Source organism: Phycomyces blakesleeanus (genome assembly GCF_001638985.1).
Source record: "Phycomyces blakesleeanus NRRL 1555(-) unplaced genomic scaffold PHYBLscaffold_45, whole genome shotgun sequence".
In the NCBI taxonomy this organism is placed as follows: domain Eukaryota; kingdom Fungi; phylum Mucoromycota; class Mucoromycetes; order Mucorales; family Phycomycetaceae; genus Phycomyces; species Phycomyces blakesleeanus.
In genome coordinates, this window is record NW_017265191.1 from 106,685 (window position 1) to 123,907 (window position 17,223).

General features: G+C 35.6%; 5 protein-coding genes across 5 annotated transcripts; 4 read left to right on the plus strand and 1 right to left on the minus strand.

Annotated features, from left to right (window-relative positions):
• Positions 1–375: 375 nt before the first annotated feature.
• Positions 376–3,384, minus strand: PHYBLDRAFT_176169 (C2H2-type zinc finger transcription factor; the record flags this gene model as incomplete). The annotated part of the gene is made up of 3 exons (XM_018437679.1): positions 376–718; positions 827–2,435; positions 2,496–3,384. The coding sequence occupies 3 exons, from the start codon at positions 3,382–3,384 to the stop codon at positions 376–378; spliced, it is 2,841 nt and encodes a 946-aa protein (XP_018283442.1).
• Positions 3,385–5,559: 2,175 nt separating this feature from the next.
• PHYBLDRAFT_176170 (C2H2-type zinc finger transcription factor) lies at positions 5,560–7,083 on the plus strand (the record flags this gene model as incomplete). The annotated part of the gene is made up of 1 exon (XM_018437680.1): positions 5,560–7,083. The coding sequence occupies one exon, from the start codon at positions 5,560–5,562 to the stop codon at positions 7,081–7,083; it is 1,524 nt and encodes a 507-aa protein (XP_018283443.1).
• Positions 7,084–7,672: 589 nt separating this feature from the next.
• On the plus strand, positions 7,673–8,956 carry PHYBLDRAFT_153488 (hypothetical protein; the record flags this gene model as incomplete). The annotated part of the gene is made up of 4 exons (XM_018433164.1): positions 7,673–7,916; positions 7,992–8,250; positions 8,593–8,744; positions 8,799–8,956. The coding sequence occupies 4 exons, from the start codon at positions 7,673–7,675 to the stop codon at positions 8,954–8,956; spliced, it is 813 nt and encodes a 270-aa protein (XP_018283444.1).
• Positions 8,957–10,721: 1,765 nt separating this feature from the next.
• Positions 10,722–15,392, plus strand: PHYBLDRAFT_153489 (C2H2-type zinc finger transcription factor; the record flags this gene model as incomplete). The annotated part of the gene is made up of 4 exons (XM_018433165.1): positions 10,722–11,610; positions 11,671–13,279; positions 13,388–13,626; positions 15,199–15,392. The coding sequence occupies 4 exons, from the start codon at positions 10,722–10,724 to the stop codon at positions 15,390–15,392; spliced, it is 2,931 nt and encodes a 976-aa protein (XP_018283445.1).
• A 479-nt stretch (positions 15,393–15,871) lies between these two features.
• PHYBLDRAFT_176174 (hypothetical protein) lies at positions 15,872–16,747 on the plus strand (the record flags this gene model as incomplete). The annotated part of the gene is made up of 3 exons (XM_018437681.1): positions 15,872–15,891; positions 15,935–15,992; positions 16,100–16,747. The coding sequence occupies 3 exons, from the start codon at positions 15,872–15,874 to the stop codon at positions 16,745–16,747; spliced, it is 726 nt and encodes a 241-aa protein (XP_018283446.1).
• Positions 16,748–17,223: the final 476 nt, after the last annotated feature.

Sequence of the window (17,223 nt, forward strand, 5' to 3'; positions counted from 1 at the left end):
AAATTATCAGCCTTACATTAGATAACACCACCAGAGATTTTTGTTATCATTTTGGGTGAAAATTGGCACCTAAGCAATATGATTGGCTTAGAAGCCAAAATATTGTAATTTGTTTTTGTACTCAATTTTTTTCATCCAAATAAAGGATAAAATTAAGTTCAGTACTACTTGTGGGCTTTTAAAGTAAGAAAAAAAACTGTTAGGGAAGTCAGAAAGTGTTCAAGTGAGACAAAAGATTTATTAATGAAAGTTGGGGGTTGGTTTGAGTAACCAAAAAATGACTTCACAGAAATTACGCAAAAAAATTGATGTTGAGAAGAAGAAAACAGAAGGTTCAAATAATAATTATAATAATAATAAAGAAGTAGCATCATTTTATTCATCAAAAAGAATATTATTGAAAATGAACCAGTAGGAACCGAACTTGCTCAAATTTACAATGTAAAATAGGTTGCGGAAAATGTGTAAATCTAACTTACAAACGAGATTCATGTTAGCAACATCAGAATGCTCACCTGTCATTACAGCCTTGGCATAGTTATTGTTTCTGTCATTATCCGTACGAGGAACAATGTTAAGAAACTTAACAACAGAGCCTGAGACAAGTCCTATACGAGGGCAAGAGATTGGATCATCTTTAAAAACAAACGCAACAAAACTGTTGTTTTGGACGGCATCATCTTCAATATCTCCAGTGTCATTGTTGTCCTTTAGCTCTCTCAAGATGCCAAAGAAGGTGTAATTGAACAAGGATTCATTGTTGTCCTTAATGAACCTCTCTATTCCAGTTCCAGACTTCTCTCAGTTGCCAGAGCTATTAATCTACAACCCGCTGTCAATTGCATGTTGCAATGCTATCTGCTTTGCAAACTTTAGGCAAACATCCATGGAAGTGTTTTGGCGATTCGTATGAAACAGATGTTCGCAAATGTGCTTATTGAACTGTTCGCCCTTTTCTGTTTCATAATTGAGGGCTGGGCCAAAACGAATTATATCTTCCTTGAGATGTGTCAAGTAATGAACTTTCGGCTTGGTGCAATATGCCTTGTGGAGCTCGTTCTTGGTTCCTTTATTGTAGTCAAATAATGCTCTGATCAAGCGCTTCACTGTATTATCTACTCTGATAATATAGTTATCAAAGTCTGATGTCACCTGACAAATGAATACCAGAGAACACAATCGGTCAAGTTCAACAAAGCATGGTATTACAAGTTCTAGCTCATGATTTCCAGAGAATTCTGTAATCAGAATTACAGGAAGTATTTGAAGCAGAACCTTGAAATCTCTACCGAGGAATGAACTACTATGTCTCAAGTTTTGGGTGAACTTTCTTGATAGACCAGTTGATTGCGTGTAATCTGTCAAGAATTCTGAAAGTCTTGCTATTGTGGCTGTGTCATTCTTAAGCACGACCTTAACCAAGTCAATCACCATATACTTTGCAACACCAAGAAGTATTGTGTGGAGGATTTCCACTGGTGTATCCTTTTCTGGATCAAATGACTGCAATTCTAATAAGTGGCTAGTCAAACGATCTCTAAAGCTTATCTTGTTTGCAGGCGTGTTCATTCCAATTTTCAGAGCATTTGGGATCTCAGTGTCTCTGCCAGGTGACGAGTTTGCAAGAACATAGTGCTCTCGAGTTTGTCTCTCATGGCACTCACAGAAGTAGGACAAGTCCTTCACAAAGTCTTTTGCACGTCTAAGTTTGATGTAGCATCTTCTGCAAGGAAATGTGATGGCCAGCCCAAGCAATCCGCAAAGTTCCGAATGACATGGCGTGTCAGCCTCAATCCAAAGGATGGGAGCAACAACCAGAACATACTCATTGTCTTCAGCAGAGAACATTTTTACACCTTTCTCAAGTTTCTTAAAGTCATCAACGATTGCTGGCAGAAGAGACATACCATTTGCACCATCTTTCTTAGGGATTGTAGAAAGAAACTGGATGTTTGCTATCGAATTTCGATCCTTAAAAGGCAAGGCAGCGCATCTCATTAACCAGCTTTCAAATGGATTGTACTGCTTTGAACGATTGCCAGAAGTGTCATCTGTAAAAAGGATGATTGAAACAATCCTAACTTTGTAAAATACTGCATCGCGATCTACATTACCAGGCAAAACAGAAAGAGGCATAGGCTTCTTCATTGAATGAACTCCAAAAAGAAGAAAGTCATGAGCAGGACTCAATCTGGTAAGGCTACTTGAGATACTGTAGTAGTGATCTCTTTTAACAGGAGTGGTGTCAACGTGAGAGATCTGCTCTACTCTAAGATTGGTAACAGCAACCTCAATGCCATAGCATACAATTGAAATCGCTCTGACCAGATACCCTCTCGCAAAAATGTTTTTATTTGCCGTGTGGAACGATTCAACCAAAAAGCAGATGCTGCAATCATTTGTCTTCAAGTAAACGATGTTTCCAAACCAGACATCTATACCATTTACAGTGTGCATAGGCTGCTGAAAGAGATGGTGGGTTCTTCACTTTTCACCTTGTTCCAAACAGATCGATTGGTTTGGGGTACAATCAGGCATGAATGAGATCAACTTGGATTTCTTTGGGTTTGCCATACGAAATCTCAAGTGGTTGGGCGGAAGATTAATGTGAGCAAATGCGTTTCTGTTTGATCCAGGTACTGATATTCTTTGTGAAGGAAAGACAGGCATCTTGGACTTCTTTCTTGCCTGATAATTTAAAAGAGCATCCAAACAAGGTAACTTAAATGTTCTTCCTATGGGAGTTTCTTGCTGGATCTTACTGATCAAGTTCATCGCAAGCAGTATCTTCTTCAACATTTGCTGGGAGATCATGTCATTATCCCCATTGATAAAAGCAAAAAGGATCATGGTTTGAAGATCGCAAAAAGGATAACAGCTTGTAAGGTCATTTACAGCACCAATTGTCTCAAAGACTTCTTCCGGGATCTCAGAGTCATCATCAGTCATTGATACCTCATCAGCAGCAGCAGCAGAAGAAAAAATGTCAAAGAATGCATTGAAAACTGGATTACTGTTCATTTCAATATCAAAGAAATTATCGACAATATTGTTTTCCTCATCTACAATGTTGTTTTCTTCATCCCCAATACTGGAGGAGTCATCTTTGTCACTTGAGTAATCAAATACATTAGCATCCGGAATAGTGTTCTTGACTATCAATTTGGTCTGTTCGGGTTTGTTGAGTACAGTATTGGTTGCCATTTGATTACTTATATGGTGAACCTTTGAATGCCTTTTCAGTAACCAAGGCTTTTCGAACTCTTTTTTGCATTCAGAGCAGGTAAAAACACCTGAATTGATGCTAAAGTTAAGTTTGCCTTGCCTTTTAGGGAGGTGAGTCTTAACGATTTTATATGTTTCTTGTCTTGTATTCTTTTGCATAATAGTAAATTTATTGTAAAAACAAAGGGGGGGAAATGACTTTGCGAAAATAATTGAATTTATAAAATGTGCAAAGATCAATATTTAATGTCAGCAGACCAATTAGAATTTTTTTTACTTCTTTTATTTTAAGAAAATATCGCGTGTTTTTGTCTTCTTTTTCATTTTACTTTTCCACAAAATATTTATTATTTGCATGAGCTTCCATTTGTAAGATATTCCAGTATGCTTATAGTATTTATAGAAGCAGAATTTTGCTTAAAGACTGTAAGCTCAAAGATATTTATGCTATCAAAGTTTTTTATGTCATTGTGTTTATTAATCATACAATTCTAGTTTATAAATTAGTTTTTCATCATCTCGGTAAATCAATAAAGAGGTAATAACTACATGTTCCTCTTACAAAGCAACAGAAGACTAACTATTTACTCCTCACTTGCAGAGATTTGACTGTCTTTTATTGCAAATGCCTTAATAGAGTCAAAGATAAAATTCTGTTAAATATATATAACTAAGTTTAATTACTAATTATTAGTTCTTCTGCTTTAGCTTTTCTTGAAATTCAAATCTTTATGCTCTTTGGGTTTATTGGCATTTCTGGTACCAGGTCTCTTGGATTAGCTAGACATAGTAGTTTGCAGCAAACCAATCGCTTAATTTACAGGCATAAGTACAAACAGCTATACTACTAGTGTTTCTAGTGGTATGGATATACTGGTGTGCTACTGCCTGTGGATTTTATGGTCCAGTCTAGATTTTTTTTTAGCCTAATTTTTTTTCGAAAATAAAAAATAAATTTTTTACAACCCAAAATTATTTGAAACAAATTAAAAATTTGAACCATTTTTGAAATTGTGCAGTACATTTTTTAATCGAAATCTATTGGCCGAGAGTAGTCCCCCCATCCCCCCACTTTTCAGTCCCCCAAAAAAATGAATTTCCTGTTATGGGCAAAATTCGCCCCTTATATAAGAATCCTTTTAAGGAACAAGATTACACAAAAAAATCTGCTGTGGTGAAATTTAGAGCAATTTAAACCCTTTTTAGAAGCTCTGTACTGGTACTCATAATTTTTTGGGTTGTTTAACTCAGACAGCTATTTCACCACAGCAGATTTTTTGTGTAACAATTTTGTAATTCAGCCCGTGAGTTTATGTTACCATTTTGGGAATAGCTTTTCATTGAAGTTTCAGGTCCAAAAGAATTGCAAAATTGATAAATGGGATTGCAAAAAAAAATTGGCTGGTAAAATACAATTTTATTTATTTTTATGGGTTGAAAATATTGGGGGTAGATAATTTGAGGCTTCCCATGCCTACCCTGCAGTAGCTGCTACTGTAGGGTAGGTATGCTTGTGCTAGCAGCTAGAAATATTTAATAGCTACTCTGAAAATGTTTCCAGAAACAAAAGCAAATAGAATTTTGAAAAACCCAATTGCATGTTTGAAAGCAAAAACTATATTAATGCTTTTAAAATAAAAGCAAAGAAGCTACTGGAAGGACAAGTTTCAAATCCGAGTGAAAATGTCAAACCTGCAAAAAAAACAAAGGTCATTAGTACATGGACTTTTGATGAAGATTACTATGTTTTAGATGACTTACCACATATTAATTGAATCTAAAACAAAAACAAAAACAAAAAACAAAACAAAGCAAAAAAGAAGAAGACATATGTTTATGTTAGTATGGATAAAATCAGTATACAAGCAAGATTCTTTACATATCTCTTTATGTCAAGAATTCACATGCCCTATTATACTTCAATTAGATTTTATTAATCAGAACTCGTAATAGAATCACATCATTAGCAATACCTTTTAAGATCTTAATCATGTGGGAGGATCAGAGTTGATCTGTAGTATAATTAGCTAATGAGTAGCAAGATCATGTGCCATTTGTTGCCTGATTTTTAGAAAAATGAAAAAAGTTGTATGAAACAAAAAAAGACACTCAATGTTTATTTTTTGTGTCAAGCTAAACTGTAACAAATTAATGAATTTCATTGGTTTTTGAAGACCATTATATGCTTATTACTGGTTACATGAGTAACACTTTTCATTGGTTTCTGAAAGAAATCAACTTGATGTTTCAAGATGCAGAAATAAATAAATATATGGTGGTCATCTATACTCCTTTATCACGTTAGACAATACGTTGCATCACGAAAGCCCTGTGATGCAGCATATTATTAATTACCCAAAAAATTCTAGGGTGGTAGTTTCTGCTCCCAAAGGACCAGGTCAACACAATTTTGCCTTAGACAATATTGGAAAGCCCTGCTCACTTTGTGGAAAAGATTTCAATTGCGTATGGAATCTACAATGCCACCTTACCAAATATCATAAGTTAGCAACTCATATTGCTAACGATATTAGCTCTCAATATGCCAATAGAAACCTAGTGTCACAAAGACAGACCATGAACACTGCTGAGCTGACCGCCCCTGATCACAATGATGATTCTGTTAACAAAGACCTACACGTTGAATCCGATTTGGAGGATGACAACAGCAGCAATGTTGACAACATGAACAGTGATGGCAACAATAATGTTAGCGAGATTGAACTCGATGCCAGTGAAAGTATTATCGAGATGGATGAGGACACCAGCCCCTTTGAAAGTCCAAGTTCAGGTAACCACCTATACATGCATATAAGAAATTGTATGTTGTCTTCTGCATCCAATACCAGCTCATCGTTGGATGCAGATCTCGATTTACTGAGAGAAGCAACTGGATTGCATACAACATGGAACCAGTATACATCAGACACCCACCTGTTCCTGGATCTCCAGTCTATGGTACTGCTTGCCTTTGTTGATGGCAATAATGACATGGTATCTCGCAGGATCTTGAAAAAGATCCTGTTTACCATAAGTCTTGTCCTTAAGCTTCACAAGAAAGCTATCCAAAAGAAGTTCCCATTCAAGTTACCTCGTTTGGACGCCCTCTTGAACTATCAGACCAGAAAAAAGTCCAAGATTCCTGTATTTCTGTTCACAAAAGTCGATATCCAGTTGCCAGAAAACAAGGCCACGTCAGCTTATATCAACTTGCCTTCAGACCACGTCCGGTTTCTTGCTGCAAACCCCAAGAAAGCAAGAAACATGTTTTCCCTCCCTGACTGCACTCCTAACCAGTCCATTTGTCTACAACAAGACGAAAAGTGGAGAATACATTGGTACTATCAACAACCTATGTTCATTCACAACGGCGTAGATTTTTGGTCTGGTGATATTGTTAACTTTATGAATGGTTCTACTCCAGCCTGTTTCCTAGTAGAATCATTCCATACCATGGATAACTCAGCCGTTTTTGTTCAAGGCTACATGGTTTATATTCTGGAAGGCGGTCAGTTCATTGGCATCAAAGTTGAATCTACTAGCATAAAGTTTGAAACTCTTCTCAGTATTGACTCGACCCCTGTTGATGTTGCCCTATGCTACAACGTCTCACCTGGAAAAGTATTTCATTTGATTCCCAGGCACAAGTTCTTGCTGGAAGAGGCTCATTTCTTAAAACAGCACATACTAGACAAAACCAGAAAGCCAATCGATCCAAAGTTGTTTTACAAGGTGAGGATATTGCCCATTATACTCTTCACCAACAATACCTCTGGAAACCAATCAAAGCAATATAATCTGTATGAAAGCTGGTCAATGAAGTTTGCTGCTCTCTCCTACGAAGAGAAGTTGTTATAAATAAGTATTGACTACTGCTGTAATTGAGAATAAGTCTGAAGGAAATAATATAAGACCTCAGCTATTCCAGTCAAAGGTGTGTACTGATTACTTTATTATTTAACACACAGGTTTAGCATGCATGATAGTGATTATATTTCATATGATGATATCACCATAATATGGGATACATCAGTGGATTATTATAAGCATAATTATAACTCATAAACACATTTACTTTCGATGTTAATACTTCATTGGGACTACACACATTTATATAATTAATCTTACATTAATTATCCCAAGATCACGTTGCTCTGATTAAGGCTCAGATAGGATCGATTACCTGACCCCAGTCATATAATTTTCCCAATCCAAAATAATATAAATAGCAGTAGTAGTTCAGTGTAGGAACCTGGTCAAACTTTGATACAAAATCTTTTCTCAATAAACAAAACCTACACAAGTTCTCACAAATCTTTGTTCCTAATCTCAAATCTTCAATTCTTCCTCTTAAAAACTTCTTCAACTTCAACCACCACAACAGAGGTCTTCAATTGAAAACATCCACTTTCTCTCTGCTATTCCCAAGAAAAAGGGGGCAAGTGGGATGTCCTTTTTGCCTAAAATCGTTGAAGATTTCAAAAGGCTCAAAAACAGACTGGTGATGTTCTCTGCCAAAGACAACGAAAACGTCTTAGTAGCATCACCACTCCTTTGGATCGAGGCAGACACTCCATGCCATTCTGAACCATGTGGTTTGCGCGCACCGACAAGTCTGTACCCATGCCGCAAATGTTATGTCCATTTACAAAGATCCATGCCCAACCTCCAAAGCTCTTTGTATTATACTGGTAGACACACAGCAAGAACAAAGGCACACTATCTTGCTGCTGCGTCTACCTTGGGACGTGGATAGACTATTCCAGATGCTCCTTTGACTGGAAATGCTCTGACAGCAAGTGACCTATGCTTCGCAAATAGGGCAACAGATGCATTGTTGGAACTACAGTCATTCGATCCATCGACAGATACTCCAGTTGAAGTTCTGCATAACATACTTCTTGAAGTTGCTAAGTATCTAGTCAATGATTTGGTAAAGGTTGTACTAAAGAAAAATCCTAACCAAATGGCTAGATTGTCCAAAGCCCTCAAGGATTATGAAAACTCTCAAGGAATGTCAAGAAAGTTCACTTGAGAGTTACGACACTGTGGCTCATTCCTTGGGAGGGATTACAAAGTTCTTCTGCAAATTCTACCCGCTATCTTAGTTACAGAATTTACAAATGATAGTATACTCTCTCTCATAACTCCATCTTTTGTCTATCTTGGCCGTCTTTGCTCCTTGGTGTTTGTTAGAACAGTAAGGTATGATTATAATATGTATATCAACGAAGTTGAAAAGGCAGTTACAAGCCTTATTCAAGAACTGCATTATTATGACATTACCTGTGAAATCAAAGGATATAATTCATATTTCTCAAAGCCCAAGGTTCACCTGCTCACACATCTGCCCGACAATCTATGAAGATTTGGAACTGCTCTATACTACAACACCAAAAAAGGTGAGCAGTTTAACAAACACATCCGTAAGCACCTAATGCATACCAATAGGTTAAACACCTCAAGAGATGTATGTCTCAAGTTTGCCAAGCAATCTGCAATGAGACACATCATTGATGGTAGTTCATAGGTGAGCAAAGACAAAATGAGAGAGAATTATAGTAATTCCACAGCAGAATTTCTTAAAGAAAACTTTAACAACAATGTTAAGAATATCCTGTTTAGTGAATTAAGAGACTTTGCTGATAATAACAACACTGATGACATTACAGAAAAAGTACTCTGTGACAATACCTTTGCAGTGTTCATGCTCAAGGAGAGTAGAGACTAACATGCCCATCCATTTATTGGAAAGGTCTCCTCTTTGAGAGTAGAACACTATCGAGTTGAGAGTAGTCCCCATGCTCAAGTTAACAACTAGCTCCTCGCGCAAAGGGTTTCCAATGATGCATCTACTCCACTCAATCAGCTGAAGATTGTATGTAAGCTTGATATGCACACAGAATTTAACAACAAGCTTGTCATCAATCTCAGTAAATTTGGCTCCTACTGGTTCTTTGTTTCCTTGTTTTCGAATCGACAATATTGATTTTTTTTTATCTTTATTAATAAAAAAAATTATTCAATAAAAAAATTGTGATTTTCACCAAGTCATTTTTCGGTTTTGCCAAAATATTGAGAGAGTCCATTTATGGATACTTGCCTTTTTAAAATTGTCTAATGTAGTTGACAAGTCTCATAAAATAGGTCAAATTCGATATCCCAATTAATCTGGGTTATATAGACCAATCAAAATGCATGTGAGTAAAATATTTTCAAATTTGATATCGAAAATCTCCCGTGGTGTTTAATTGGGAAAATAAAGAGGACTATTGTTTTTTGTTTGCAAGTTTGATCAAAGTCAAGAACACAGCCAATCAATTAGATATATTATAAATTCAGTTTTCTGACATTGACAATTTTTAAATCATATCACTGTACAAATCTGGATAACAATTTCTCTATCAAAGTGCAAATTTCCCTCACAAAATTATTTGTCACATTTGCTAACTGCATAGTGTTATCTAGTTATCTAGTTCACCACAACAGATTTTTTTGTGTAATCTTGTTCCTTAAAAGGATTCTTGTATAAGGGGCGAATTTTGCCCATAACAGGAAATTCATTTTTTTGGGGGACTGAAAAGTAGGGGGATGGGGGGACTACTCTCGGCCAATAGATTTCGATTAAAAAATGTACTGCACAATTTCAAAAATGGTTCAAATTTTTAATTTGTTTCAAATAATTTTGGGTTGTAAAAAATTTATTTTTTATTTTCGAAAAAAAATTAGGCTAAAAAAAAATCTAGACTGGACCATAAAATCCACAGGCAGTAGCACACCAGTATATCCATACCACTAGAAACACTAGTAGTATAGCTGTTTGTACTTATGCCTGTAAATTAAGCGATTGGTTTGCTGCAAACTACTATGTCTAGCTAATCCAAGAGACCTGGTACCAGAAATGCCAATAAACCCAAAGAGCATAAAGATTTGAATTTCAAGAAAAGCTAAAGCAGAAGAACTAATAATTAGTAATTAAACTTAGTTATATATATTTAACAGAATTTTATCTTTGACTCTATTAAGGCATTTGCAATAAAAGACAGTCAAATCTCTGCAAGTGAGGAGTAAATAGTTAGTCTTCTGTTGCTTTGTAAGAGGAACATGTAGTTATTACCTCTTTATTGATTTACCGAGATGATGAAAAACTAATTTATAAACTAGAATTGTATGATTAATAAACACAATGACATAAAAAACTTTGATAGCATAAATATCTTTGAGCTTACAGTCTTTAAGCAAAATTCTGCTTCTATAAATACTATAAGCATACTGGAATATCTTACAAATGGAAGCTCATGCAAATAATAAATATTTTGTGGAAAAGTAAAATGAAAAAGAAGACAAAAACACGCGATATTTTCTTAAAATAAAAGAAGTAAAAAAAATTCTAATTGGTCTGCTGACATTAAATATTGATCTTTGCACATTTTATAAATTCAATTATTTTCGCAAAGTCATTTCCCCCCCTTTGTTTTTACAATAAATTTACTATTATGCAAAAGAATACAAGACAAGAAACATATAAAATCGTTAAGACTCACCTCCCTAAAAGGCAAGGCAAACTTAACTTTAGCATCAATTCAGGTGTTTTTACCTGCTCTGAATGCAAAAAAGAGTTCGAAAAGCCTTGGTTACTGAAAAGGCATTCAAAGGTTCACCATATAAGTAATCAAATGGCAACCAATACTGTACTCAACAAACCCGAACAGACCAAATTGATAGTCAAGAACACTATTCCGGATGCTAATGTATTTGATTACTCAAGTGACAAAGATGACTCCTCCAGTATTGGGGATGAAGAAAACAACATTGTAGATGAGGAAAACAATATTGTCGATAATTTCTTTGATATTGAAATGAACAGTAATCCAGTTTTCAATGCATTCTTTGACATTTTTTCTTCTGCTGCTGCTGCTGATGAGGTATCAATGACTGATGATGACTCTGAGATCCCGGAAGAAGTCTTTGAGACAATTGGTGCTGTAAATGACCTTACAAGCTGTTATCCTTTTTGCGATCTTCAAACCATGATCCTTTTTGCTTTTATCAATGGGGATAATGACATGATCTCCCAGCAAATGTTGAAGAAGATACTGCTTGCGATGAACTTGATCAGTAAGATCCAGCAAGAAACTCCCATAGGAAGAACATTTAAGTTACCTTGTTTGGATGCTCTTTTAAATTATCAGGCAAGAAAGAAGTCCAAGATGCCTGTCTTTCCTTCACAAAGAATATCAGTACCTGGATCAAACAGAAACGCATTTGCTCACATTAATCTTCCGCCCAACCACTTGAGATTTCGTATGGCAAACCCAAAGAAATCCAAGTTGATCTCATTCATGCCTGATTGTACCCCAAACCAATCGATCTGTTTGGAACAAGGTGAAAAGTGAAGAACCCACCATCTCTTTCAGCAGCCTATGCACACTGTAAATGGTATAGATGTCTGGTTTGGAAACATCGTTTACTTGAAGACAAATGATTGCAGCATCTGCTTTTTGGTTGAATCGTTCCACACGGCAAATAAAAACATTTTTGCGAGAGGGTATCTGGTCAGAGCGATTTCAATTGTATGCTATGGCATTGAGGTTGCTGTTACCAATCTTAGAGTAGAGCAGATCTCTCACGTTGACACCACTCCTGTTAAAAGAGATCACTACTACAGTATCTCAAGTAGCCTTACCAGATTGAGTCCTGCTCATGACTTTCTTCTTTTTGGAGTTCATTCAATGAAGAAGCCTATGCCTCTTTCTGTTTTGCCTGGTAATGTAGATCGCGATGCAGTATTTTACAAAGTTAGGATTGTTTCAATCATCCTTTTTACAGATGACACTTCTGGCAATCGTTCAAAGCAGTACAATCCATTTGAAAGCTGGTTAATGAGATGCGCTGCCTTGCCTTTTAAGGATCGAAATTCGATAGCAAACATCCAGTTTCTTTCTACAATCCCTAAGAAAGATGGTGCAAATGGTATGTCTCTTCTGCCAGCAATCGTTGATGACTTTAAGAAACTTGAGAAAGGTGTAAAAATGTTCTCTGCTGAAGACAATGAGTATGTTCTGGTTGTTGCTCCCATCCTTTGGATTGAGGCTGACACGCCATGTCATTCGGAACTTTGCGGATTGCTTGGGCTGGCCATCACATTTCCTTGCAGAAGATGCTACATCAAACTTAGACGTGCAAAAGACTTTGTGAAGGACTTGTCCTACTTCTGTGAGTGCCATGAGAGACAAACTCGAGAGCACTATGTTCTTGCAAACTCGTCACCTGGCAGAGACACTGAGATCCCAAATGCTCTGAAAATTGGAATGAACACGCCTGCAAACAAGATAAGCTTTAGAGATCGTTTGACTAGCCACTTATTAGAATTGCAGTCATTTGATCCAGAAAAGGATACACCAGTGGAAATCCTCCACACAATACTTCTTGGTGTTGCAAAGTATATGGTGATTGACTTGGTTAAGGTCGTGCTTAAGAATGACACAGCCACAATAGCAAGACTTTCAGAATTCTTGACAGATTACACGCAATCAACTGGTCTATCAAGAAAGTTCACCCAAAACTTGAGACATAGTAGTTCATTCCTCGGTAGAGATTTCAAGGTTCTGCTTCAAATACTTCCTGTAATTCTGATTACAGAATTCTCTGGAAATCATGAGCTAGAACTTGTAATACCATGCTTTGTTGAACTTGACCGATTGTGTTCTCTGGTATTCATTTGTCAGGTGACATCAGACTTTGATAACTATATTATCAGAGTAGATAATACAGTGAAGCGCTTGATCAGAGCATTATTTGACTACAATAAAGGAACCAAGAACGAGCTCCACAAGGCATATTGCACCAAGCCGAAAGTTCATTACTTGACACATCTCAAGGAAGATATAATTCGTTTTGGCCCAGCCCTCAATTATGAAACAGAAAAGGGCGAACAGTTCAATAAGCACATTTGCGAACATCTGTTTCATACGAATCGCCAAAACACTTCCATGGATGTTTGCCTAAAGTTTGCAAAGCAGATAGCATTGCAACATGCAATTGACAGCGGGTTGTAGATTAATAGCTCTGGCAACTGAGAGAAGTCTGGAACTGGAATAGAGAGGTTCATTAAGGACAACAATGAATCCTTGTTCAATTACACCTTCTTTGGCATCTTGAGAGAGCTAAAGGACAACAATGACACTGGAGATATTGAAGATGATGCCGTCCAAAACAACAGTTTTGTTGCGTTTGTTTTTAAAGATGATCCAATCTCTTGCCCTCGTATAGGACTTGTCTCAGGCTCTGTTGTTAAGTTTCTTAACATTGTTCCTCGTACGGATAATGACAGAAACAATAACTATGCCAAGGCTGTAATGACAGGTGAGCATTCTGATGTTGCTAACATGAATCTCGTTTGTAAGTTAGATTTACACATTTTCCGCAACCTATTTTACATTGTAAATTTGAGCAAGTTCGGTTCCTACTGGTTCATTTTCAATAATATTCTTTTTGATAAATAAAATGATGCTACTTCTTTATTATTATTATAATTATTATTTGAACCTTCTGTTTTCTTCTTCTCAACATCAATTTTTTTGCGTAATTTCTGTGAAGTCATTTTTTGGTTACTCAAACCAACCCCCAACTTTCCTTAATAAATCTTTTGTCTCACTTGAACACTTTCTGACTTCCCTAACAGTTTTTTTTCTTACTTTAAAAGCCCACAAGTAGTACTGAACTTAATTTTATCCTTTATTTGGATGAAAAAAATTGAGTACAAAAACAAATTACAATATTTTGGCTTCTAAGCCAATCATATTGCTTAGGTGCCAATTTTCACCCAAAATGATAACAAAAATCTCTGGTGGTGTTAGAAAGGCTAATAGGAGTTTTAAATATGTGCAAAGATTTTGCAGATGTACAATTTTTTTTTGGAAATCCTTGCACATTATTTTCTATAGTGTTATCTTCTCTTTTCAGTGTTACAAGAGTTCCCTTTGTTTAACCAAGCTTACATATTTCTAGTCTCGTTTATCTACATCTATATCTTATCATTTCTTCTATTAATAATTATGAGTATAAATATCTCAATATCTCAATTAATAAACAGTACCTAAAGTCTACTTTATTTTTTTGTTGTAAAACTTCTTGAAAGATTCAGCTCTGCTCTTTAGCACTGACTGCACTGAGATTGAGAATCTGGAACTATACTTCAAATTCCTAGCTGTTGTCTAGACAAACACTCTTTATAGCCAAACATCATACGTCACACGTTCAACATTACAAGAACTATAGATATATAAATCATTATATCTATAAAATATATGTATGTGTGATTATCTTGTAAGGCTTTGATAAAAGGTTTTGTGTTATGGATCTCTTGCTTAATATTGTTATTGTCTAAAAGCTATAAGTTATAAATCAGTTAGTACTTTGTAAAGCCTCAAAGACTTGTCAACAATAGTAATAGTGAGAAGAAATAGAAAGAAAAAGACTTTACGAAATAAAAAACAAGTTTGCAATAAAAAAATATTAGTAGGTATGACTGTTTCTGGTATAAGCTCAGATCCAAGGTATAGAGTTCATAGGGTTTGTTTGACTCTCTAGTTGATTCTTCTTTAATCAAGCAAGCGGTTCTCTTTATTCAGCAATCAAGATGGTTTCCTGGGTTGACGACGAGACTTTCATCTTCAAAATATTTCTCTAGAGCCAAAATAAAATAGAAATATTCTAAACTTGGTAAGTGCTAGATGGTGTTCAAAAATCTGTCATTTCTTTCCAAAATTAGGCAGCTTGTTTCAAATACTCGTAGATTTTTTTCTAGTGCTACTTGCTTTCTTGTTACAACACACTCGCCCAATTTGATACTATACCAATATCCTGCATCCCAAGACGCTGGAAAGAAAAATATGTAGAAAAAGAAGGTAGTATATATGATAATGGCCATAATTATGTAATAATTCTCTCATATAATATATTATTATGTAGATCACTCGACTATCCAAAATGCAACACCAGTACCACCAAACAACAATAGAATTAGATCCCCAAACCCTAAATTTGCTTATGACTTTGAGCTTGTCTACAAACGTTTCAACAATGCGCAGAGCAAGCAAGAACAGATCACAGTCTACCAACTGATAAAAAAAACTATTAGAACAAATCAGCACCCAAAAACTTGAAAATCTTAATGGCCCAACAATAGTGAGAGCCATTAAAGGCCGACCAAAAAATATCAGACACAAGATGATTGTATTAGGGCATTGCATCAAAATCAAAAAAGAAAAAACCCCCGAAAAAGAAAAGACTTTACTTGTAAGATATTGTTTAGATTTAATTTGCTGAATTTTCGCTCTGTTTTCTATAAAAAAATATCCTCAGCTAAAGAGGAAAAATCCATAAAAATTATTCTTAACCTTGGGCCACTGTGGTATTTCAGGTACGAAACAATAGAAAAATAAAATATTTGATAATAGAGACGTATAGAAATACTTTGAGACTGTATATAAGTTGTCTTTATTCATAAATAAAAAGTGTCCCTTTTTATAAGAAAACACAATCTGCTCTTGTCATTACGTCTTAGTTTCTTAAGGCTTTCTTCCTTTACTATATTTGGTTATTAGAGTGTATTTACTGCTTAACTAGTGTCGGTGTTACAATTATGACATCAAGTCATAAATTGTACTTCTTTAGCTCTTAGCTATTCTTTTCTCTTTTATACTAGAGCTTTAGGACTTCCTACTAAATTAGCTCCATATCGATCTGACACAGTTTACCCGGCAGTATGATATAATTATCTTAACAATCTTTAAGATATTATCTACAGTACTAACTGTAATAATTATTGGGCTGATTACTTAATCGTTTATATATATTTTATACTGACAAGATGATAGCTACTACGCTATCCCAATATGAATATGTTCTTATATGTGATAAATCCAACATCCGAGTGTCTGGATCACCACAGCCACCATGTAATCCCACATTACTAAAAAACCTCACAATCGCACCAAAACATATATCTATAATCTTTTCTCCCGAAGCAGGTGGAAATTGTGTGTACAGGATGGTAGAAATTGAGGTGCACCAGGGCCAGGAGGAGTGGTTAAAAGTAAAGGACAAAATTTTAGAAACATTCTTAAAGCATCAACACAATTACTACCAAAGAAGAATGGAGCATATACATATGCCTGCATCCTCTAACCCACTTATCTGCAGTCTCCAAGACAAGCTCTCACCTCTCCCCCAGCTACATTGGTTCGATACATTCGACCATCCTCAACTTGCAGCCGATACATTTAACAGAACAGTGGCTGTATATTGTAATACTCCAATTGAAACAGGCGCTTGTTTTTTTGTTCCATTAGCTTCCTTGCCAGAAAAAGTGGAGCCGATAAGTATTATTTTAGATGTAAACCACTTTCTTCTTGCCAAGCGCAAAAACACTCGAAATTTCTGCTGGCCAAACATCAACCCCTTTCATAAAAGAATAATTCAAAAACATGGCCTTGAGGGTTATTCTTTGATGTACTAACAATCAAGGTATGGCCTTCAAAATAAAAGCATCTTGAATTATACTAACTTTTCATTTATTTTTTACTTTTTAAATCTCTATATGTATCTCTATTATCAATACTTCTTTCCTTGTCTATTCAATTTCTTCCTATATCTATATTTATATATATCTTTATATTTATCTCCTTATTATCGTGTTTATGGGATCCGTAGCAATAAAGATAAAATGGAGTATTACAAAAGGTGATTGAAGCTGATCACTCCTTTTAAAGCTCGCCAAACTGTCTGTAGATCCGATTCAGACTACATCACAGCTTCACAATCCAGAGCAGACACTATAGTTGCCAATTAACCTGGCAGGGTCACATCCCAGAAACGTAACACTCTCCGGACATACATACGCTTTACACTGCTTCGTTGATAGTCAAACATTAATTAACAGATATATTGATTTAGAAAACCAGCTATCTATATAATTAGCTGCGATATGTTTTA